Source organism: Acinonyx jubatus, chromosome E1 (assembly GCF_027475565.1).
Source record: "Acinonyx jubatus isolate Ajub_Pintada_27869175 chromosome E1, VMU_Ajub_asm_v1.0, whole genome shotgun sequence".
Classification (NCBI taxonomy): domain Eukaryota; kingdom Metazoa; phylum Chordata; class Mammalia; order Carnivora; family Felidae; genus Acinonyx; species Acinonyx jubatus.
This window is the reverse complement of record NC_069397.1, coordinates 56359295-56383716: the sequence shown is the minus strand read 5'-3', so window position 1 is coordinate 56383716 and position 24422 is coordinate 56359295. Positions and strand designations below refer to the sequence as shown.

Here is a 24422-nt window from a genome sequence, read left to right as displayed (position 1 = left end):
CTCGCAGAAACCCTGGACGCTGCACCTGCTTGCTGGGAGTGCCGGGTGCGCTTTGCCCGGCTTCCGGCTTCCATCCCTTCTGGTCTTGTGCTTCTCCCGGCCGGCCGGCCGTGAGATGGACCGTGAGCCCCTCGGCGGCGCGGTCCTGCGCAGCTTTGCAAAGAGGTGGGGCGGAGCCAGGAGCCCAGGGGCCTGCCTTCCCGCCGCGGAAGGGGAGCGGAGACAGACCCTCGTCCTGCCAGTCTCTGGGCAAGTGGTCACAGAGGCGGACGTGCCGGCTTGTCTCCCAGAGACCGTCTTCACCATCCTGATGGTTGGAGGGAGGCGCCGATGCTTCCGGAACCGTTCTAAGGTCATGGTGTTCGGCGCGGACCCGAGAAAACAACCGTGTCCTGGCCGTGCCTGGACTCCCGCTCTGCTCGTGCCCAGTGCTTCGTGAAACGTACCTTCCACGGCTTATTTTGGGTTGTTTTACAAGGATAAACGAGGAAACGTCTAGGAAACACAGAAGACCTCCATCATGCGCTTCTGTTCAAATATTTCTGACGCCCAAACCGGGTCGCGGGCGCCGGGGGGGGGGCCGCAGGCCCTGGCTGCGTCTCAGGCTCTCGACCATCCGTGGTGGGGCTTCAGTGCGAACTGCAAAGGTACGAGACAAATGAGAACATTATCCGCCACCCAGCCGGCATCCGGAGCTCCGTCTCCTTACTCGCGTCGTCGGCTCAGAGGCCATCAGAGAGGGGCGTGCTCTCTCCCCCAGCACATACAAAGTGAAAATCGAGGATACCTGTCCTTGGGAAAACAAAAACAAAAACAAAAACAAAAACCACATTTATTTGAACAGCCAAGAAAAAAATTGCAATTTATTAAGATTCAACAAAGCGTTGTCCTTTTGAAAGCAACTCTCGGTGCGTGTTCTTTAACGATCACATTCTATGAGGAAAAAACATTAAAAGCCACAAACTTGTTTTTTAATCTCAGAGTTACAGACATCTTTAATTCAAAAGAAAAGGTCAAAAAAAATTAACAAAAAACAAAAACAAACAAATAAAGCGTCTTCACTTCCATCCCCAATTTTAAAAACTCCGTTTTTCTACAACCCGATGCTAGGCGGCAGCACGGCCCGCTGTCTGGACGCACACGCATGCACGCACGCGCGCTCGCACATATATTTGCCGTACACGCCTAAGTACGTGTACGTCAAATACATAGGACGCAGGTAACGGCAATGAGATGCACTTACTCTGAGGAAGGTTTGTTTAGCTAAATACACGACTAAACTTCAGAAAACAAGTCTTGAACCCGGTTTGTGCATAGTTCATGATCCTCTATAAAACCAGCTTTTGTCGATCTGCAATTTTGCAGGACTTTCTCTTTTTTTTTTGTTTTTTTTTTAAATTTTTTGTTTTTTGTTCTTTTTTTGTTTTGTTTTGTTTTGATAAAACCATTAAAAAGCTAATTAAAAAAAATGTAATGCACAAGTTTCCTGATCAAGCAGGCAGGGAGCACAATGTTCATATATTTTTAAAACATACTTGAGGGTATGTTACTCCATTGTCTTTCTTTCTTGCAAAACAATCAAAACATTGATCATTTTTAAAACATAAAGCAATTTTTAATATATAAAGCACTCTTCAAACATCTATTTCTTTTGAGTCCGTTATTTGGTAAATATGTAACTGCTACACATTAGAGATTAGGTATTTTTCTTCTTTGTGGTTTTTTTTTTCCTTTTTTCTTTTTTTTTCTTTCTTTTTATTTTTTTTTGTTTGTTTTTTAATAACATCTTCAGTGCTAGGAGTCGGGTTACAAAATACATGAAATGGTGTGGAGCTGCCCCTCGGGAACCCTGGCTTTCCTGAGAGCGCGTCCACATGTGCAAGACAGTGACCACAACGTCTCGTCACCTCGACGAAGGGGACACTCGACAGTCCACAACGATGGCCGGAGGGAAGCGACGACACTTGTTCAATCCCAGAGCTCTGAAGTAGCGAATCTGCATTCGGAAAATAGGTTTCTTTACCACGGAAGTCTCTTTTTTTTTTCTTTTTTTCTTTTTAAATTCCTTTTTAAATTTTTTTTTTTTTTTTTTTTTTTTTTTTTTTTTTTAATTTTAAAGTCTGAAGGAGAAAAAAGGGTCTGTAAACAGGTGGGAGCCCTGAGCACGGGCCCCTCCGAAAGCGGTCACCACCCAGGTCCAAGTGCTTGGCCCCGCTCCTCGTGCGGGGCCGGTGGCTCTCACCAGTATCTATGGCCACGGTCCAGCACCAGCTGTTTTCTCTTTCGCTTTATATTCCAAATGGAAACATGGTGCAATACTCTGGTAATAATTCTCTTGCATTAGTCCACAATAAAAAGCTGCTAAACGTAGGTATACATATTATTTATCCAGAGATATACACTGTAATTTTTAAACGCAGTAACAGAGTCCTTGAGTAAACATTTACACGTGAATTGTCACCGGCCCTGTCCTATGAATTCTCTTTAACGTATAGGATTAGCGAAAGGAAGAGCAGGGACACTCAGTGCAAAGTTAGAAGCTAATAATAGTAACAAACGTTGGACCAATGCGCCAAAAAAAAAAAAAAAAAAAAGCATATACTGAATAAAAGGGAAAACCCACAGTTAAATCCTCACACGCTTAACACACAAACACAGAGGGGTGCGCACACGCGCGCACGCACACACACGCGCACACACGCACATAGGCTGTGAACTCAGAAATGTTTCCTGGAGCCTGTCTCTGCGCACTGGTGTCAGCTTGGGAGTGCAGAACTGGACGCGGCGAGCGCACGCGTCTCCTTGTTGGCCTGCTGGATTCAAGTATTTGCATGTTCGATATGTCTTTTTTTTTAACTTTTAAAAAATATTTTTTGGGATTAAAAAAAATGACAGGAAAAAGTAATGAAACAAGGGTAATGTGCATAGGCGGGCCCGTGGGAGCGGAGGGCAGAGCGCAGGCGGCCGCGTGGAGCCCGCGCTCTGTGCCCAGGGATGGACACCAGCCGCCCTGACTACGGGCCGCCTCTGGTAATGTGCATAATCGTCACAGGCTCGTTTTACATAGGCTTTCTCGTCTCCCTCCCTCCCGCCCCCCCTTGATAAAATAACCCTTTCCAGCCCACGATCTGAAAAGTGCCCTTCATGATAGAACTAGTCTAAGCAGCTTTTATACTTAAAAAATCAAAATGACGACACACCATACGAACATAAGACGACACAAAATAAAAAGCTATGAGGAACATCCTGTCATTAGCGTGTGACACTGACCAAGCGCAGCCCGCACTGTCCTGTGGACAGTTCGCAAGGACCGCGGCGGACATGCGTCCCCAGTACTGGACGGAGGTACTCAAGGGCTGCCGGGCTGCTCCGGGCCAAGCGGGGTCCTCAGCGCCGCCCGGACTGGAAAGGGTCAGCCTTCTCTTCCCAGCGCTGCTGACTGTGGTGCCCGTGGGGTCCTCTCAGTCCTAGATGGATTCCCCACTGAGAAGGTCGCCGGGCAGCAGGGTGTTCAGCGGGGTGGGGCTTCCGATCACCCTGCCGTCGTCACTGCTGGGAGGGCCCCAGAGGCTGCTTGAGTACTGGGGGACCCCGCCCCACAGCAGGTCGCTGCTCCCTTTGCCGGCCAGACACGGGGCGCTCCAGTGGCCGGTGTCGCTCCGCACCAGGCCGTGGGAGCCGCCCGAGGCGCCCAGCCGCGCCTGGCCGGCCCCGGTGCCGGACTGCCAGCCGGAGGTGGACGGCACCGCCTGGCCTTGGGCCAGGAAACGATTTACCTCTTCTTCGCCGGCAAACTCGGCCAGGATGGTAGTGTTTCCCAGAACACACCTGAAAGGGCAGGACGGCAACAAAATTAAGAGCTGGTCTTTTGGGAAGATACAAAACTTGACAGAGCTTCAGCCGGACGAAGAAACGGAACCACAAAGACTCAAGTCCGTAAGATCAGAAATGAAAGAGGAGACACGACGACTGATACCACAGAAACACACGGGATCGGGAGAGACTCCTAGGAACGATCCCATGCCGACAAACCGGGGACAGCTTAGAAGAGACGGACAAATCCCTGGAGACAGATAACCTGGCAGGACTGACTCGTGAGGAAACAGAAAGTCTCAACAGACCAATAATGAGCAAGGGGACTGAATCAGTGACCAGAGACCTCCCAGGACAGAAAAGCCCGGGACCACGACATGGCTTTCCTGGGGATTTCTACCTAGAATTCAACAGCGATCCTTCTCAAACGCCTTCAGAAAAACCGAGAGAAGGGGACGCTCCCACCCTCGTTTTATGAGGCCGTGTCATCTTGACACCAAAACCAGACCAGGAGGCGAGAAACTACAGAACAGTATTCCTGATGAACACAGATGTAAACATTCTCAACACAATATTAGGAGACTGAATTCAACAGCACATTAAAAGGACCATACATCGTTAGTAAGTAGGATTTATCCCGGAGATGCAACGACGGTTCGACACCCGCAGATCAACAAGTGTGATACGTCACGTTGACGGAGTCAAAGGTCAAAATCCGAACGTCTCAGCAGATGCAGAAATGGCATCTGACCAAACACAACGACCTTTCACGACAAAGACCCTCCACGACAGGGGACAGAAGGGGCACGCCTCCGGGTAATAAAGGCCACCCACACAAGACAGACACACAGCCAATATACTCAGCGGTGAGAGGCTGGAAGCATCTTCTCTAAGATCAGGAACAAAACAAGGATGCCTGCTCTTGCCACTTCTTTTCAACATAGGACTGGAGTCTCGGCCAGAGTAATCGGGCAAGACCAAGAAGTAAAAGGCATCCAAACTGGAATGGAAGGGATAAAAGTGGCATTATTTGCAGATGACATGATCTTACGTAGAGAAAACTCTAAAGGCTCAACCCAAAAACTACTGATGAATTCAGTAAAGTTGCAGGATACACAACCAACATACAGAAAACAAGTGCATTCGTACACACCAAAAGTGAAACACCTGAAAGGGAAATAAAAAAACCTCATTTGCACCAGCATCAAAAGCAACAAAACACTTAGGAGTAAATTGATGCAAGCAAGTGAACACTTTTCGTGCAATGAAAACGAAAATAATTTTAAGTAAAGAAACCGAAGAAGGTACAAATGGAAGAATGTCCTGTGTTCGTTCACGCATCAGAAGAATCAACACTATTAAAAGTCCAGACGACTCGACGCCATCTATACCTTCAGTGTAGTCCCTATAAAAACCCCAGTGGCATTCTTCATGGAAATTTGTATGGAACCACGGAAGACTCCAAATGGCCAAAGCAATGCTGAGAAAGAGTAACACAGCAGGAGGCATCACACTTGCTGATTCCAAACCAGACTACAAAGCTACGGTATTCAAATCAGTATGGTAACAAAACCAAAACAATCAACAACAACAACAACAACAACAACAACAACAACCACCACCACCACCACCCAGACAGTCACAGACACATAGACCAGTGGAACAGAACAGAAAGCCAGAAAGAGATCCCCACGTAGACAATCGATTAGTATTTGGCCAGGGCATCAAGAGTACTCAGTGGGGAAAGGGGAAAGGATAGTCTCTTCAACAAATGTGCTGGAAAAACTGGAAAACACGTGCAGAACCATGAAAAGTGGACGCCTATCTCACGCCACTCACAAAAATTAACTTGAAATGGATTCAAGACTTAAACGTAAGATTCTGGAACTGTAAAACTCCTGGGAGAACACACAGGGAAAAAAGCTCCTTGACGTTGGTCTTGGCGATGATTTTTTTTTTTTTTTTTTTAAATTTTAGAGAGAGTGAGCAAGAGCGAGATTGCAAGCAGGGGAGAGGAGCAGAGAGAGCGGGCGAGAGAATCCCAAGAAGGCTCTGTGCCGTCAGTGCAGAGCTGGACACGGGGCTCGAGGCCACAAACTGTGAGATCACGACCTGAGCCGAAATCAAGAGTCAGACGCTCAACCAAGTGAGCCACCCAGGCGCCCCCCTGGCAATGATTTTTTGATACGACACTAAAAGCACATGGGGGGCCGGCTAACTCAGTCGGTGGAGTGTGCGACTCTTGATCTCAAGGTTGTGAGTCTGAGCCCCATGTTGGGTATAGAGATTACTTAAATAAACAAAACTTTAAAAAAAAGCACAAGCAATAAAGAAAAAAGTGAATAAGCAGGACTGCATCAAACTAAAAATCTTCTGCACAGCAAAGGAAACTGTCAATCGAATGAAAAGACACTCTACGGAATGGAGGAAAATATTCACAAAAATATTCACATCACTCATCATCAGGGAAATGCAAATCAAAGCCCAATGAGAAATCACCTCACATCCGTCGGAATGGCTGTCCTCAAAGAGACAAGAGATAACAACCGTTGGTAAGGATGCTGAGAATAGGGAGCCCTTCTGTACTGCTGGGGGAATGTGAGTTAGTCCAGCCGCTAGAGAGGTTTCTCAGAAAGTTAAAAAACGGAAGAATCGTACGATCCAGCAATCTCACTTCTGGCCACATATCCGAAGGAAAGCATTCCTGCAGTGTTGTCCAAAGTAACCAAGACATGGAAAGAACCTGAGTGCCTGTCGATGGACGAACGGATCGAGATGGTTTACAGCCCCTGCCCCCACCACGGAACGTCACTCAGCTGTGGGAAAGAGGACCCCGCCATTTGTGACAAACACGCACGGATGCTGGTGGCCTTAAGCTGAGGGAGGGAAGTCAGGGAAAGACAAATCCCGCGTGGTCTCGCTTGGGTGCGGAGTCTAAAAGATCCACGCCTGCAGACACAGAGAGGAGACAGGTGGTCGCCGAGGGCTGGGAAGTGGGGTGGTGTTGGCACAAGGGTACGGACTTCCGGTTAGAAGAGGAGTGAGTCCTGAGGACCTAACACACCGTGCGCTGACGACAACTGGCAACGCTCTACACGGCAGAGCTGCTAAGAGGGCAGATCTGCCACGTGCTCGCGACAAACACGAAACGGTAATTCTGGGCCAGCGGAGGCGTGAGCTAATGCTGCGCAGCGATCACACCCGGGCGGGATACAAACGCGTTAAATCCACACGTGCTCACCTTAAACGGACGCAACGCCGTGTGCCAACTACAGCTCGAAAAAGCCACCAAAACCCTCAAAACAAACAGCAAGAAGGAGCAGGACAGCAGTCACGTGGGTGGAACAACCCCGCGCCTTCCTGTGCCCACCTCCCTGCTTTCACGGAAAAAGCGCAGCTGGGGGCGTCACAGGTCACCCGGAAAGAGCCCACGGCTCGCGTTTTGCTTCTGCTGTTTCCAACCCCAGATTACGAGCTGCTTTCCTCATCTGACACCTTTAGCAGCGATACTGTGTCGGTGACAGTATATTCTTCAGGAGGTACGTGAAGGTGCCCCTCAACTTGGGCACCATCTAGAATCTGTTAACTTACATCCTGGGCTAAAAATGGGAACGACTAATTTCCGGGCCCTGCAGCTCCAGTGACCGAGCAGGTCCATTCACACATCTTATCAAGAGCATCCTGTAATTGGGGGAGGGAGGTGGCTGCTAGGATGTGTCACCTGCCTGGGGCTACCCGGTGGAGACAGCGTTTCCTTCTGTGTCCTACGTGCTCTCTGGGGGGGGGGGGGGGGGGGAGGGGGGGAGGGGGCTTTCCCTCGTGGACGGTGCGGCCACAGCAACCCTGCAGCAGAAGGAGATGTGTCATAGGACACCTGCTAGGGCCTGGCCCTCCAAATTCCTATGTTGGAGCCCTGACCCCCAGCACCTTGGCTAGGCCTGTATTGGGAGATGGGACTTGCAAGTGGGGATGAGGGGCGCCTGGGTGGCTCAGTCGGCTAAGCGTCCGACTTCGGCTCAGGTCACGACCTCGCAGTTTGTGGGTTCGGGCTCTGTGCTGACAGCTTAGAGCCTGGAGCCTGCTTCGAATTCCGTGTCTCCCTCTCTCTCTGCTCCTCCCCCGCTCGTGCTCTGTCTCTCTCTCTCTCTCTCCTTCAAAAATAAAGACACTGAAGATAAAATTAAAAGAAAAAAATAAAGTGGGGATGAAAATGGGGCCTAATCCACTATGACTGTGTCCTTCTAAGAACGGGCAATCAGGACACACACGCTCAGACTCAGAGGCGACCCCGTGAGGACATGGGGACAAGGCAGCCGTCTGCAGGCTGAAGAGAGGAGCCTCGGAGGGAACGGAGCCTGCGACACCTTCCTGAGGTGTGGGTGCTCCACAGAACCGGGGCAATCGACGTCCTGTGCCCACGTGCTTTGTCACAGCAGCCCCAGACACACCTACGACCCCCAAACCCAGCGCTGCCGGGGCCGCAGCCACAGCCACTGGGCAGCCGAGCGGCGACCGAGAGACGTACATGTGCAGGGACTTCTGGGCCTTGGCGGCTTCCTCCTTGGAGCTGTAGCGGACCACAGCGTTGCCTTGGGTCAGGTTCAGGTGGAATGTGACGAGAGGCCCGTGCTGCAAACACAGCGTCCGTAGGGTAGAGCCGTCGATCTGATTGAGGAAGCAAAGGGGGCAGTAACGAGCTTCCTGGGGCTTCTTCCGTGACATTCTTCAAAGGAAATGTACGTCACCCTGTGTACTAAGCACTGGGCGAATGTCTGTCCTATACGACTTTATGGTTTTACCTTTTATGCCTTGTAACTTACCATGTAGTTTTCAATATAAGTTAAGTAAATCAGGAGAAAGAAAAGACCCCATTTTGGTTCTGGCCTCCCCGCCCACCCCCAGCCAGGGCACATCGCACAGAGCCCGTGGTCCTGGTGGCCTTGTGGCCCCTGACCCCAGAAAAGGTGAGCACAGGACAAAATCGCTCTCGAGGGGCTGTAATTAAAGGCAAGCAACTGTATAAAGGGTAGAGTCCTTAAGCCTAAAAAATACACAATTCACCAGGAACACGAGGGCCCCCGGCACAGAGACCGGCAGGCGGCGGGGTCCCCGCACGGTGACCCCCACGGCAGGTGCCTGTACCTGGGGCGTGAGGTTGCGGAGAACGAGCCAGCTGCTTGTCCTTCCTGAGGTGTCGGTGCTCCACGCGGAACCTGCATGAGCCAGGGAAGAGCAGTCAGCACGGCCTCCGGAGGCTTCTCATCTCGCCAACGCTTGGTGGCCCAGAGCGCCGCCGCGTGCTCTAAGCCTTTCTCAACCTTTGAAAACCCACGCCGTCGTTTGGCTTTGAGGAACCCAAGCCCACGATCCCTGCAGACTCCTGGGGGCAGGTGTGACGAGGGACTCCTCCTCGGCCCCCATGCTCCTTGGAATCAACGCTCTGAAATCCCCCTTGTTAGTACCGCAGACCCACCGGGCTGCTCTCAAGGGGCCGACAGCCATTGCCAAACTATCTGCGGTGGGTTCTGATCTCAGCTTCTTAAACTCCCAGTGCACCCGTTTCTCCCACCCGCACAGCTGGTGGAGGGCACATCAGGATACAGGAGCTGCCTCACGCCGGGGGCCATCTGCCCCAGAGAAATATTGTGGAGAAGCAAATGTGCACGTGGCAGCGGAGCCCCTCGTGCACGAACGGGCTTCCTCCCCGGGCCCAGCGAGGCCCCTCGAGGGGCGCCGTGACCGCCGGGGCCCAGGGCAGACGCCGACATCAGGGCAGCCGGAGCTGCCGGGCCCAGACACGCCCCAAGAGTCTGGGGCGCCTCCTCCGCAGCCCGCCCTGGGACCTGGGGGGCGGGGTCACAGCGAAGGGTCCCTGTGAAGGGGTCCCGGGACAACGCGACAGGCACGTTCCCTGAAGGGTAAGTGGAGCAGGTGCACAGCCCCCGTGCTCCCCCACCCCCACCCCACTTGCACAGAGGACGGATTCGTACCCGAGGAGTAAGAGCTGGTCCAGCCGAGGGGGCTGGCTCCCCAGGTGGAGGAAGGCTTGGGATTGGTTAACCCTGGGGGCGGCCTCGTGGGTGCAGTAGTGTTTCTGGGCACCTTCCACAGTTCGTGAGACAGAGAGGCTTGCGTGTGGGAGGCAGGGCCAGAGGACCACGTCGATTTAATGTCTGACAGTTTACCTAGAAAGGCAGAGAGACGGAGCACAGGCGTTCTTGAGACGGAAGAAAAGTCACCGCGGGGTGTGGGGCGCCGCACAAAGTGCTCTCCGGTGCCGGCAGAAGCATCATGAGCAAGGAACAGCGAGGCAAGGCACCCCCACCCGAGAACCACGGGGTGCGCTCGCTCTTGGATCTCTGCCCGGAAACACAGGCGGCCTGCGCCCAGCAGAGACCCTGCCGGTTCTACGCTAATTCGCAAAATGTGCCAGAACCAGATTGGCCACCAAAAAATGGCATTTTTGTAGTTCAATGTTAAGGCTAATTTACCAACATATTCCACTGGGACGAGCTCGTTAACGTAACAAACTAATTGAGGTCAAAAGCCTAAGCCGTAGATCCTTCAAGCTATGTCTTTAGGCACCAGCCCCTTGCCAGGGCTCTGCCCTGACCGCCCACAGCTTCGAGACCCGCTGGCAGGGCCGCGCTGCGCACACGGATGCTTGTGGCCCCCGGGTGCTGGCGGCCGAGTGTTCGGCATCTTGGAACCTCAGCCGGGGGAAGGGCGTTTCAAGGCTCTTTGGGAGAAAAAACCAAACTGGCAATGACTCCCGGCCCCAGCTTCTCCCGCACCCAGGGCCCGGCTGCGATGCGCAGACACCCGGACGAGGGCCGGGCCTGCCTCGCTCGGCCAGTGTGGCAAGGACGGGAAGAGCTGCTGGCGCGGTCGTCGCGTCGCCGTGGTCCCTGGGCAGCATGGCAGCGACCAGGCCGATGCGGACTGTGTGCGCAGCTCCCTTCCACCCCTGCCTACTGGCATTGAGTGTGACTTCAAACAAACAAACAAACAAACAAACAAACAAACGCACGCTAATCTCAGCAAAGGTGTCCTTGATGAGAAAAACAAAAGTGCCCTAAAAACTGCCTCATCCGGGGAAAATGATTTGATTCTGCCCCTTTTCTTCAGCTAAATGATTTTGGAAGCATTAAAGGTCTACGCACGTCTCTGTAAACGTCAGAAAGAATAAGCGTTAGAAGGAAGAGAGTCAGCCAGACGCTTTTCAGTAAGACGCTAAACTGCGTGCTGAATCACTGTATTGTGCACCGGGAACTAACAGAAGACTGTACGTCTGTTACGTTGGGATTAAAATTAAAAAAGTAAATAAACGGGCTTCGGAGTGAGGGGAAAAAATGCTAACTAATATCAAAACTACTTTTTCCCTCAGGTACGAGTACTAAAAGGAATCCCTACGGCGCTGCTTTAAGTGAGTCTAACTGAGTCCGGACGACAAGGTTTGAAGGGACACGGCGTGTACTCGAAGACGCTTAGAAGCAATGAACCTTCTCATGCACGTTTTCTATTTACAACCCTGATACACATTCCGTGAGCGTGTGTACCCACGTCTCGTTACAGCCTTGTCTTAAAGTTTCCAGGTACAAATTCTTCTGAGGTTTTCCTGACACACAACTCTCCATTCTCATGTAAGCCTACAAGAAAAGCGCTCACTTCAAAGACGTAAGCGTCTAGCGAAACAGAGAAATAATCCAGGCGCTGCACTTATCCGAGTGACAGGAAGCAGCCGCACTTTATGGGACCCGCTCTCGTCTCCTCCATCCGTGATGGCAAAGGTAACGGCAAAGTCTGAGCAGCTGCGCCTGTGTGTCCCTAATCCCCGTGCACCCCCTGTCCTGTAGCTGCGGGGGAGGGAGGGAGGAGGTACATTCAGGGGACAGGTGTGCTGCGTCCCACAACCACGTGCCCTTTGCGGCAACCCCGCAGACGCAATGTTCCCACGCCCACCGCACACGGAAGGGGGCGGAGGTGCCCGGGCCCCGCCTTCCCCGCCTTTGGCCTCACCCCAGGGCGCGCCCCGGGGTGTCTGGAGCGGGCGGGCGGGCGGGCGGCAGGGACAGCAGGGCCAGCCGGTGCCGCCTGGGGAGAGCGGGGGCGTACCTGCAATGCTAGGCGCCGGCGCGATGCTGCTGAAGGAGCGACCGTAGCCGGAGGCACTGAGCGGCCAGGCACTCGAGGAAGGCAGCGCGGCACTCTGAGATGACGGTGGGGAGGACCCTGCAGGAGCAGAGGAGGCGCTAAGAGGGTGCCTAGCGGTGTGACCGCGCTAGCAACCAGGAGGGGGGTCTCCCAAGGGGGCTTTGGTGGGAGGCTGACAGCGTGAGCGACACGCGGCCAGGGCAGGCCGCCGACGCTCGCCCCCCACGTGGGGTCCCACAGCCACGCGGAGAGGCCGGGGCGCTCCGGAGGGTACGCGGGGCGTCAGGGCCCGAGAGAAGGGCATCACCAGCAGGGTGTCGAGAACAGCGCCCTGCGTGGGAAGGGGTCACACTGATTCCCCCCCAAGTAGGAGAAAACTAACAGTACGGGCAGTCTCCAGCTGTTCACACCTCAAACAATACCCACAAAACTAAGAAAACCCTCCAAGTTCTTGGTTATCCATTTGGCCATTAAAGACCAGCACTCTGCTCCGACTCCAAATGTCTCCGTGTGTCTTCTGGCTCCCGTCCGTGCCGCTCCCGCTCCCTCGTGACACGGGCGTGTGGCGGAGAGCCGTGTGGGGAGCTGGAGGGCTGGGTGCCCTTGTGTGACAATACCTGCTCGAGCACCGAGCACCACGGGGCGGGGGGACATGAACGAGCACAATCGGCTTGTCACATTTCCTTCCACAGGCTGACCTTCCCGGGGCCCCACCTGGGCGGTGGCGGTGGTGGCTGAACTAGCTCAGCAGGTCCGGCCCTGGCAGTCCCCCCTGCGTCAGACTATGCAAACCATTTACATACAGAGGAGTTCTGTAGGTTCCCTTCTCCCAAAGAGCAAACCACGAGGGGCTCAGGAGCAGGGGAGAGGGTCCTCTGGCGCGTGCAGGGGGAGCCTGGCGGGAGCTGCCTGAGACTCGAAACGTCCACTGACCACCCACCCCCTGAAGTCACCCCCCGAAGTACACATCACGGGAAGCTCCGAGGTGCCCAGGTTGGACGGCTGCCTGATTCTTTATCCCGGAGTTGGAGGTTCGGTTTTCTCATCTTATCCTGATGCCGACACTTCTGAGGCTTCTAGATTTTCCTGTCTGCCTCCGCCTCAGCCACTCTGGACCGGAGGACGGCTGCTTAGCCCCGTCCTCAGAATTTACCTACTTCTGCAGGGCACCTTTGTCACGTCACACTCGTGTGTCGCCCGCGGTGCTCCGAGGGCCATTCAGCGGCCAATGGACCACTGGAGGACGCACGGGGCACTGGCAGAAGCTCTGTGCTACACCAAGCCACCTCGACTCCTTCTGAGGTCTTTCGGCACCGGGTCAGTGCTCCCTCTTCACACCTGCCACGAGCCTCAAAATACACTGATGGCCATTCCTGCTCAGACACAGCCCTGCCGCACACTCAGGGTGACGAGCTGTGAGAGCAGAGTCTGACTTCCGGCTTGTGCCTCTCCCTGTCCCCTGCCGTCTCACACAGGCTCCATTTCGTGTCCCCTGTACCACTCCTCTGTCCCCGACGGCAGGGTCTAAGCAGAAGCTGCATCGAGGCGCGAGGGATGCACAGCCCTGAACAGCGGGATCTGAACTTCTGCTGGTTTTCTACCCAAACCACAGGAACGCCTAGAAGCCCGTCACTTTAAGGAACCGCTGAAAAGAACTGCACCTCTCCCACAGTCTCCCCCACAGCAGGAAAACTGAATTAATGTTCTGCCTCACTGGGGACGAGCCCCCACGGCAGCCCGGCTATTCCCACACACCGTTCTGACGGTGACGCCACGACTTCACCGGAGCTGCGCCGTCTGCCCTTCTCGGCGCCACGCCCGGAAGCTACACTTACGATTTGAACTTCACAGCCAGCTCCTCACTTCCTCCTGCTGGATCCTAACGTCTGACACAGGGCGTGCCAGAATCCAGCATCCTGAGTTCTGCTGGGAACACGGTGCCGGGGGGCGGGCTTTAGGCTTTTTACCAGACTTCGTGGAAGGAAGTGGACGGAGATAGGGCAGTAAGGGGTCAATTCACCTGCAGTTTAAATAGATCCTAAGTGGGGACTTTTTCACTAAAAGGCCTAATCCTTAATATCGGCAGTTCGCGACATAGTGCTCTAAAACGGTGCGTTAATAAATCCAGAGAGCCCACTGGGTCGCAATCAGGCTCCATTTTCACCTTCAGCACTACCTCTGGGTGGTGACAAGTGCACATAAACGCGTCTCCCAGCGTCCCTGCCTCACGGCCCGCACGGCGCCCGACACCTCACCTCCACTCTTGAGGAGGTAGCGGTTGACGTCCTGTATGGTGGTGTTGATGGTGGGCCCGGTGGGGACACTCCCAGGAGTGACGTCGGGGTCGTTCTCAGGGTCTATGTTCTGAAGTCCTTTCCACGGGACTCCAGGATGGAATTCTGGAAAATGCCACACGAAATGGAAATCAAGACACGTGAGAATCACAGCACCTTCACGTCGCCTCATGAGAATTTATGCACATTCTTATAATCTAGGAGTCAAAACAGGAGACACATCCTTTCAGGGAATCATCAATTTCTTCCAGGGAATCCTCAATCCTCGGGAACCAGCTAGAAGCAGGTACCGTAGCTGCCCCGTTCAGAGAGTGTTCGGAAGGTGTAAAGCCTAGCAACCGTTTGACCAGACGCAACCCAGCGCCCACCCTCCTTCCACCGAACTAAGGGGCTTCGGGAAAGCGCTGGGGGCTAACCACTTCCCAAGTCTGGATTTCCAGTGGAAAAGCCAAAGCAGGAGCTCACGCCTCCAGGACTCTCAGCTCAGATCCCGGCTTCTCCGGGGCGGAATCGCTCTCCCGGGGCTTGGCACAGTTCTGCTCTGCCACTGCACGCAGGTCTCGTGCGCACTTACCTGGGGGCCAGTTGATGCTGGAGCCATTCGAGATTTTATCACCGTCAGATTTGGCACGTGACCAGCTATGGGGAACAGCGACCGGAGGACTGGCTGGTGACTCACTGTTCTGGATTAAATCGTACCGGCCATAGGAGTCGTCAATGGAGGACTTAGCTGGAGGCCCAATGCTCAGGCCTCCAGGGATAGCACCTGTGAGGACAGCGGGAAGCAAAGAGCCCAGTGAACAGGGCGTTCTTGGGCCTCTGGGCCCTCGCGGCTGGGCGCCGGGCCCTGTCCCTTTCAGAGGTACAGGAACAAGCACACTCGATTTGTCCAGCACTCTCTAAGGATAAGTGACTGTTTCGGTTAGTGCGTCTGTGAAAGACTGAAATTGTTTTGTTTTTTTAAAGATTTTCCTTTATAATTATCATTTTAAAAATTTATTTTATTTTACTTAGTTTTGAGAGAGCGCAAGGCGGGGAGGGACAAAAAGAGACAGGGACAGAAGACAGATCTGAAGCGGGCTCTGCGCTGACAGCAGCGAGCCCAACGTGGGGCTTGAACTCCCGAACCATGAGATCACGACCTGAGCTGACGTTGGATGCTCAACCGACTGCGCCACACAGGTGCCCCTGAAGATTTTATTTTTAAGTAATCTCTACATCCACCGTGGGGCTTGAAGCCACAACCCTGAGATCAAGAGCTATAGGCTCCAGGGGCACCTGGGTGGCTCAGTGGGTTGAGCGTCCGACTCCGGCTCAGGTCACGATCTCGCGGTTTGGGAGTTTGAGCCCCACGTCAGGCTCTGTGCTGACAGCTCGGAGCCTGGAGCCTGCTTCGGAGCCTGTGTCTTTGTCTCTCTCTTCCCCTCCCCCACTTGTGCTCTGTCTCTCTATCAAAAATAAATAAATGTAAAAAAAAAAAAATTAAGAGTTGTAGTCTCCATCAACTGAGCCAGCCAGGTGCCCCAAGACTGAAATTCTTTAAGAACCATGAAGTTTGTCAAGTTGGAAGTCTACTGTGTTTTATTTTATTGAAAAAAATTTTTCTCGGTAGATAGACAAGTTTTCTTCCTGAAGGATACAGATAAAAATAAACAAATATTTAGGCTACGGTCCATGTTCTCACTGCTCTGGGGCATCTTCAACAACTGGGTTTGTGGCGAGCGGGTGGCGGTTGGGGTTTCAGGAGGCCTGACTGCAGACCGGCTGGGGTCTTACGCACCCACGGACAGAGTATTCCGTTCTAAAGGAATTCTCAGGAAAGAGCTGCAGCGTGAGTTAGAAAACAAGCACGCTCTGCAACCGGACAGCCGGCGGGGGCACCGGCTCGGACGTACCATGCTTGCTGGGGTTCTGGTCGAGGGGAGGAGCAGCACCGGGCAGGTTGTCCATCGGGTTGGGGTGTGTCCACTGAGGGAGGCGGGACTGGGACTGAGACGGGTCCTTCACTGACAAACCGCCAGTCATGTCCATGCTGCTGACATTCATGTTTGGGTTCAGTCCAGCTAAAAATAAAAACGCTGTTAGGATGTGCCTGCTCTTCCTCTAAATTTCACTACCAGATCTAACGCTCTCCTGGAGAACCCATCCGAGTCTCAACTCGTAGCCAAATACTTCAACTTTTAATGCTGGTGGAGAGAAAAGCTATTTGTCTTTCTAACAACATCTATTTCCAGGAACATTATTCCTGAATTAAGGTGAAGTGGAAACGAATAGTCTCTGATTAAGTAAGACCAATGACTCTTTCCACTTTGCTCACTTCAGAGCTGAACATGGTCCTGGAGCTCCTCAGAGCCCACTGAGAGACAGGACGCGTCCAGACGATTAGGACAATCTTAGGGAAGCTCCCCGGATCAGGACAGCTCTTTCGGAGTTCTAGACGGGGCTCTAAAGGACCACCTAGAACAAGGCTGGTAGGGGTGATTCAATTCCACTTTTAGTGACCTTGCTCTACAAAAGTCTGCCCTTCAGGAGTTTAGGAATTAAATACCGAACTCCCTTTAAGGACCTGGCCTGTTTGAGAGTGTGGGGCCGCCACGTGCCCCCGCCACGTGCCCCCAGCTGGAAAGGCATGCCGATTCTGGGTTTTTCTGTAGAGCTAAAAGCACGTGCGGTCGGATGTGCCAGGTTAATAAAGAGAGGTGAGGAGGATGGCAATGGGGCCGTGGTGAAGAGCCCCCGATGGGGACACCAGTTATGGGCTGGACTGAATGCGCGGCTGGGAGAGGACAGCCAACGGAAGCACATCCCAGTTACATACAGACCGTTTCCTTCCCAGACCAGGCAGAAGTGAATCTCGACTCTCAAGCAAGGTATCGAACGCTTCTAGTTTTAATTTGAAATCAGCGTCTGCAAACTCACATGCCTACGGGAGCCAGGTGGGTGTGAGGCAGGCCTGCCGGGGAGGGTGACGAACCCTACAGGGCTCGTCCCACCTAAAGTGCCTGCCGCTGGTGCCAGCCAGTGGCAGCCATGGGGCGGGCATGGAGCCCCGTGGCGTGGAGCCACTTGAAGAGAAGCCAGAAGTCACCTTTATTTAAAAACCTCCAATTTTGAAATTTTGGCAATTAACACACACACACGCACACACTTTGTGGATGGAACAAAACCCCTGTGTGCGTCAGAGGCTGCTGGAAGGCCACCTTCACTTTGCACAGATCTAGTCGGCTGAGGGGATGCCCGCTCACTTGTGGACGCCCCACAAGTCAGCATGACCGCCCGGGGCGTGCCCTTTCCTCATCACTCAAGTCCCCGCTCCTCTGAGACCCAAGCTGAGACCCTGCTCCGGTCTCTCCTTCCCCATGAGGTGAGCACGTGCCCTCCCTCCTCCGAAGCGCCGTCCGGGAAGGTTAGTTTTTGTTACTCTATGCCCGATCTTCCCGTGTGGACGACAGATTCCAGCAGTCAGCAAACACCGGAGCAAGGAGACGCTGTGGATGGGGGAAGGAAGGTGGATGGAAATACAACCGCTGAAGAAAAACGCCAAGAACCAACCAGATAGGCAATTTTATACAATATCATCAAAATCATTTTTCATCTCATTTTGAAGATTCACTGTACTAATTCTTTCATTTGCCCTGAGAAAGAATCCGTAAGAGTGAAGATTGACGTACTTTGTTCCCCAAAAAGAAGGTCAGGAGGCCACATGGACACTAGGAGGCTGAAGCTGAAGCATTCTGGGATACCAGACAGAGTGGAGTTTGGTTGTGAAATAACAGTTCCTGAACCAGATGTGCCTCTGTCCAGCTCACATTCCAGACGGGCTTGTTGCATGCTGGGCACTGTCCTGAGAACTTCATGTATTAACTCACTTAATCTTTAAAGGATCCCGGGAGAGAAGTATCCCTACTTTATTTTTTTTAAAGTTGATTTTTAAGAGAGAGCAGGGGTGTGCAGCTGTGTGCTGGGGGTGAGGAGTGGAGGAAAAGGATCTTTCTTTTTTTTTTTTAAGTTTACTTATTTATTTTGAGAGAGAGAACGTGGGAGGGGCAGAGAGAGAGAGAGAGAGAGAGAGAGAGAGAGAGAGAGAATCCCAAGGAAGCTCCACACTGTCAGCGCAGAGCCCGACGTGGGGCTGGATCTCACAAACCATGAGATCATGACCTGAGCCGAAATCAGGGGTTGGACACTTAACCGACTGAGTCATCCAGGCGCCCCCATATCCCCCACTTTAGATGAGGACCTGAGGCAGAGAGCAGTCGGGCAAGCCGCACAAGAAGCGCTGAGCCAGCCCTGGTGGTGGGTGGGCCAGCTCCCGGGCCAGGCCTTGGCTACCAGACTACCCAGCTCCGTGCGATAAAGGGCCGTGAGCGCGGGACAGTGAGGAAGGGGTGGAATGATCACAGTGGGCGTTCATCAGTTTCATATAAGGACGCACCACACCGATCGTATGTCAAGTGGACAGTGCTCACACGATTGGGATTTATGGCTCCTTTCAGAGTAGTGCCATGGAAAGGGACACCATCGGCTGGGAGCAAATCCAGTATCATGAACTGGCTTTTGCTCGTTCGGATGTGTATTTCCTGGGTTACTGATTCCCTTTGTCCTGTAGCCTCAGACTAACAGCCACCTGACAGACGAACCTGAGAACTTTCACCAGGTTCTGGCTTCTTCTAGCAAACGTTTCATGCGCCATCAATTTACGGACAGATGCCTCCCTGCGACATTTCCTCGGTACGGCCTCCGGTTACGTGACCTGTGCCCCCTGGCTAGCTTGTGAGACCCGGAGGGCGGCCCCTGCCTTCTGTTCACCTGTGGGCTTCACGAGCACGCCTCCTGCAGGCGAACGGGTCATCACATGCATGGTGATTGGGTGGATGACACGAACCCCTTTCTACACCACAGGACGTGTAGGGACACCCGTGGCTTTCCCAGAAGTGCCCGATTTGTAAAAACCTAGACGCCTTTACTGGCAAAACTGTTAGAAACTCACCCTGTGGTTAGGGTGGAGGATGGCGGCTGCTAAAGAGGAGGAAACCGGGGATAGAACTGGTTCGACAGTGGAAGTGCGGGAATTCTGGGGCTTCCACTGGGACGGCCTTCAAAGATTTTATGCTTAAAGGTATCCGTGGCCGTGGCGAGACCTTGCTCTGCGGCACAGCCAGCGCCGCTCCCCCACCGAGCGGGCCCGGGACCCGGCGCCGAGCGGCCACGCCGGGGACTCACCGAGAGGGTAGGGAGCAAAGGTGCCGGGTGAAGACTGCGGCTCTTTGGTCTGCAGGTCAGGCAGGCCGGGGGCCTGGGGGTGAGGGGGGAAGCTGTCCATGGCCGATTTGCCTGCAGAGGGGTGCAGAGACAGGTGCGGCGGGGGCGGCGGCGGCTTCACGAGCAGGGCCTGGGCCAGCTGGCGCTGGTGCTGCTGGATCTGCTGTTGCAGGTTAGTGATTGTGCGCGCGACCTGGTGGCAGAGACGCGAATTCGAAGGGGTCCCCAGGTGGCGCCCCTCGCTCGTCCGCAGACCCGGGGCGTCCGGTCTCCTCCTCCCAAACCCAGGGGACCGCGGCCCCGCTAACAGGGGCGGCCTGGCGGGCGGAAAGTCAACGACAGTGGAACGGCCGGCCGCCTGGCGTCTTCCGATCGGGGAAGACGGGAGCCCGCGAGTCCGGCCGTGCCCTCCGGCTGGCACCTACTTGCTGTTCCTGTTGTCTCACGGGTCCGGAAACGCTGCGCTGAGCCTGTAGCATCTGCTGCTGGATTTGTAAACGTTGGTATGCCTGTCGAGAGAACACAGTTAAGATCCTGTAAGAAAGTCGTCAACAAGCGGTTCCGCCGTCGCATATTGGTTTAAAAAAAAAAAGGCAGAAAGCGGCCAAGATTCTTGGTCCCCTGACTGAGCCACCCAGGCGCCCCGAGGCAGAGCGTTTTTAAAAGGAGAAATGTCTTCCCCAAATCCTTCCAGTGCGTGGAGTTTTACAAAGTACTTCAGCCAGTACCCACCCCCCACCCCCCGCCCCTGTGTAGTGTAGACAGTGAGGTCTGTCTGCAAATGGTTTTTAGTTGGTCAAGAGACCAAAATTCTTCTTGCTTCTTTATTTATTTTGAGAGACAAGGAGAGAGAAGGGGAGGGGCAGAGAGAGGGAGAGGGAGAATCCCAAGCAGGCTCTGCACTGTCAGCCCGGGGCCCGACATAGGGCTTGGAACTCACGAGTCGTTGAGATCATGACCTGAGCTGAAATCAAGAGTCAGATGCTCAACTGACCGAGCCACCCAGGTGCCCCAAGATCAAAATTCTTCTGCTTGAGTCCTACCAACTAAAAATAAAAACAAATGATGGCAAGATGAAACACTAGGGGTGTCTGGGTGGCTCAGGCTGAGCACTGACAATGCAGGTCCTGCCTGGGAGTCTCTCCCCCCACCCCCTCCTCTGGCCCTCCCCCACTTGCACACGCACATGCTCTCTCTCTCTCTCTCTCTCTCTTTCAAAAACAAATAAATTTAAAAAATATTTAGAAGTGCCTCCTTAATCTGTGAATTATAGAAAAATAAAATACTTCCCTTAAGTGAATCCATAAAGGCCCTAAAAACGTCAGAGTGCACCAAAACTTTTTAACGATTATTTTGAAAAAAACCAAAAAAAACAAACAAAAAAAAAAATTAAAGGGGGACCCCGGTGGCTCAGTTGGTTAAGCGCTGACTTCGGCTCAGGTCGTGATCTCGCGGTCCGTGAGTTCGAGCCCCGCGTCGGGCTCTGGGCTGACGGCTCGCAGCCGGGAGCCTGCTTCCGATTCTGTGTCTCCCTCTCTCTCTGCCCCTCCCCCACTCACGCTCCGTCTCTCAAAAATAAATAAACTTTAAAAAAATTAGTAAAAAAAAAAAAAAATTAAAAACAGCATGCTTGGTGTTAAAACAGAATACATGAAACGTAATTCAAGGTTTTCCTGCAGTTTCCGCCATCTTCCCATGCCCTCACGGCAGTGTGAGTGAATGTCCTGGCAGATGCTCTCGGGAGCACAAATGACGTCGGAAAGAGAGGCGAACACCTAGCTTAGCAGGCTAGGCCCTGCTCCAAAGTCACCGTGTGGTGTGTGACTGCGATGACGAAGCACGGTGACGGCGGCCAATTCGAAGTCACTGATGCTCACAGAGCGCGGAAAAGTGCTGTGAGCCTCCCGGGCGGAGCGACCAGCACCAGACGTGACGCGCAGCCCAGCATCTAGAAAGATGGCCAAGCACTCTGCTCCCGTCCTGCCGTTTGGTGTCACGGTGCCGACCGCCTCAGCGGGCATCGTGGACCAGAGAGAAGCAAGGTGAAAACGCACCAGAGGGAAGATCCTGGGATTCTGTTTCTAGAGATGTGATACATACGTGTAAATAAAATGCCTCCATGGGAAAAAAGAAAAGATTCTCTTGAGGTCTTTCACACCGTAAGGGGCAATAAAAATGCCTGTATGAACAAGAGACTCTAGAACATCAGTACGACAGTCAGATACGCCTCATGTGAGAATACAGCCACGTCTTCCGTGTTGCCAAGGAGCATAACACGATTTTCCTCTACAGCAAGAGTTCTAAATAATACGCTTCTTACGTGTGTGCCCGATTTTTATGGTTGTTTCCTTCTCCGTCATCTGAGGTCAGCTTGGTAGTAAAAGCACTAATCCTGTGCGCCTGAACCACCCACCCTTGGTGCCTTCGGGTCCTGAGAAGCCTCACCCCCACGCCGCAAGGTGCCCCCGTTTCCCATTTTAAGGACAAAGAAACTGTCTCGAGGGTCTGTCATGGTCACGAACCCCCTTCCAGAGCTCTGTGTCCTCCCCGACACCACGATTTGTCTCGGGGCACTTGTCTCCTCCCATCCCATGCTGCTTCTTACTGGGAAGCCGACACTCAAGCTGGCTAGATGGGAGTCTAACAGACAGTAAAGGCTTAGGGCTGAGAGGGCCCAGGGCTCTCCTGTGAGGAAAGGTTTCGCATCAATGCCTTTGTCTATCGGAGGCCTTTTTTCCGTCCCTCATGATTCCTGGTCATTTTCTAGGAGATGAAGCTGTTGGACGAGAATTCTAAATAAACCAGGTGTCAACATATCAAAGAAAGAAAGAACGCACTTGGTCCCTGGGCATATACCAACGCAGTATGCCTTCATACGTGACACGTGACCTGGCGTTTTATAGTAAAAGTAGAAAGACTGTTGACAATTAAAAATTTAAGACATGTTAAACTGTAAAGCCTCCCAGAATTATTAGGCTACATCCACCTTTCTCAACAGGGGTTTCGAGAGAGAATGAAATCCTAATCTCCAAGGCATTCTACTGTATGTCATGAAGTAACTTCTCTTTTATGCTTCCAAAAGAGTATTCGCGTATACCATCCTGAAGAATTTAGAAAATCGTCAAGCGTTTCTTGGGTTCTGTGGTCCAGACGGGAAACTCTGGATGAGAAAAGCTAGCTGAGACCCCAAGTTAGAGGGCATGCCTGACAGTAAGGTCTGGACGACTCCGTGAAGGGACCAGGGAATTTACAAAGCTAAGGAACAACACCCGTAAGTGAAAAACTTCCTCATGTTTTTAGTAGTCCACAAATTTCAGGAGGGTCTCAATGAGCTTCCCTGACAAGGAGAAAGCGTTGAACCAACTACCTGTACGGGTCAGGGTGTGTGGCTGGCAGGGATACGTGAATGTCGGGGCACACACTTCCTTAGTTCTAGGAGCTGAACGGATCTGTCCACTCACCAGCTGCAGCTGATAGAGCTGGTTCAACATCGTCATATGCTGAGGATTGATCGGCGAGGTCAATAGTGCAGGGTTGAGACCAATGTTTTTTGCTGCAAACTGCAAAAGCTGTGCTTGAACCTGTTGGACACAAAGGATGGCGTCAGGTGCCTGCGCAGGTGGTCTCTCAAGATGCAGACTGCTCAATGACCGACACTTGTCTCAGGGATGAACTCCAAAGCCATTGACAACCCCCTGGACGTTTTGCCGTTGCAGTTAACGTGCTTCTGTGGGAAAGATGCACGGGAGGCAGGCAGGCAAAGAAGAGAAAGCCCTCCTCCTCCAAACGCCGCGGTCACGAGTGGAGCTGCTCAGGCTCCGGGGGACCCCCCTGCAATCGGATCTCACGTCCTGTCACCACAAAAACAGCCGGGCACGATTGTAGGACTGGAGACCGTGGATGTGGGATCTCAGAGAAGTCACACCCACTGGCGGGCACCGCGCCACCCCACGGGAGGGTCTCATCGCAGGATGGGCTCTGGAAGTGGTCCACCCCGGCTCTGCCGGCCTGAGCCTGGACCGTCAATCCGCCCTTCTCAACGGGACGGGCACCTCCGCGGCTGGGAACCAGGTGGGGCCCGGCACTGGGGAATCTCAGTGTTTGCCACTAGGCGGCGTGTATGGGCACGGGGGGGGGGGTGGTGGTGGTGGGGTGGGTGGTGACACGCGCTTGGCCGAGTGTGGGAAGCCTGCTGCCTGCCACCCGGGCCCAGGTGGGGCTGTGGGGCTCCCTGCTGTCGGGAGAGCCGCCCCACAGCCCTGAGCCGCTGCCTCCTGCACGGCCGCCCGAGAGAAGCAGACGCCTGTCTGGCCTGAGCTTCTGCCCTCTGGGGTCTCTGTCAGAGCCGTTCACCCCGTGTCCTGATTAATGAATTTAACTGTTACTTGACCTGCATTTCAGCCATCTCGGCTCAGGGCACAAACGTGGGTTCAATTATTTGTGGGGAAGTAATTACTTCCAGCTAATTCTACAACTTATTATCAGTCTCTATTATTGAATATTTTTACACGGGAAAAGACTGAAACATTGTAATCATTGTAATGAAAAATTCGCTGCAAAGAGTAAGATTATGGAATGTTACTCAGTAAGTAAACAACGTTAAAATGAAAGAATGCATATGCTTTTGAGCTACACAAAGCAGTAACAATCTCTTCCTGATTCTGCTTGACTTCTTTTTTTATTCTTAAGGAATCTCTGTGGGCAAGCCTGGTCTCATACGAAGTAACGGACTTAACTAAGACGTCTGTGACGTATATGGGCTGACACACGATCCCGTTCCGTCGGCCACTAAAGCATTACTCGGTCCTTGACTGCTCCCACGTGGCCCCTCACGTCCTAAGCCAAGTGCCAGCTCGTCACCTTCCTCTCCCAGCTAGGACAGTGCATCGGGCTCGTCTG

General features: G+C 53.2%; 1 protein-coding gene across 3 annotated transcripts in view; it reads right to left on the bottom strand.

Moving 5' to 3' along the window:
- Positions 1 to 2066: 2066 nt before the first annotated feature.
- Positions 2067 to 24422, bottom strand: part of TNRC6C (trinucleotide repeat containing adaptor 6C) — a 140639-nt gene continuing 118283 nt past the window's right edge. For all 3 annotated transcript variants that reach the window (XM_053211721.1, XM_053211722.1, XM_053211723.1), the window contains 11 exons: positions 22985 to 23104; positions 19949 to 20032; positions 19485 to 19716; positions 16157 to 16324; positions 14836 to 15027; positions 14223 to 14366; positions 11929 to 12045; positions 9804 to 9998; positions 8956 to 9026; positions 8339 to 8478; positions 2067 to 3828 (listed from right to left, as the gene is read on the bottom strand). In XM_053211721.1, the coding sequence (XP_053067696.1) occupies positions 3468 to 3828; positions 8339 to 8478; positions 8956 to 9026; positions 9804 to 9998; positions 11929 to 12045; positions 14223 to 14366; positions 14836 to 15027; positions 16157 to 16324; positions 19485 to 19716; positions 19949 to 20032; positions 22985 to 23104 (1824 nt within the window). In that variant the 3' untranslated portion in view covers positions 2067 to 3467. The remainder of the gene's footprint in view (positions 3829 to 8338; positions 8479 to 8955; positions 9027 to 9803; positions 9999 to 11928; positions 12046 to 14222; positions 14367 to 14835; positions 15028 to 16156; positions 16325 to 19484; positions 19717 to 19948; positions 20033 to 22984; positions 23105 to 24422) is intronic.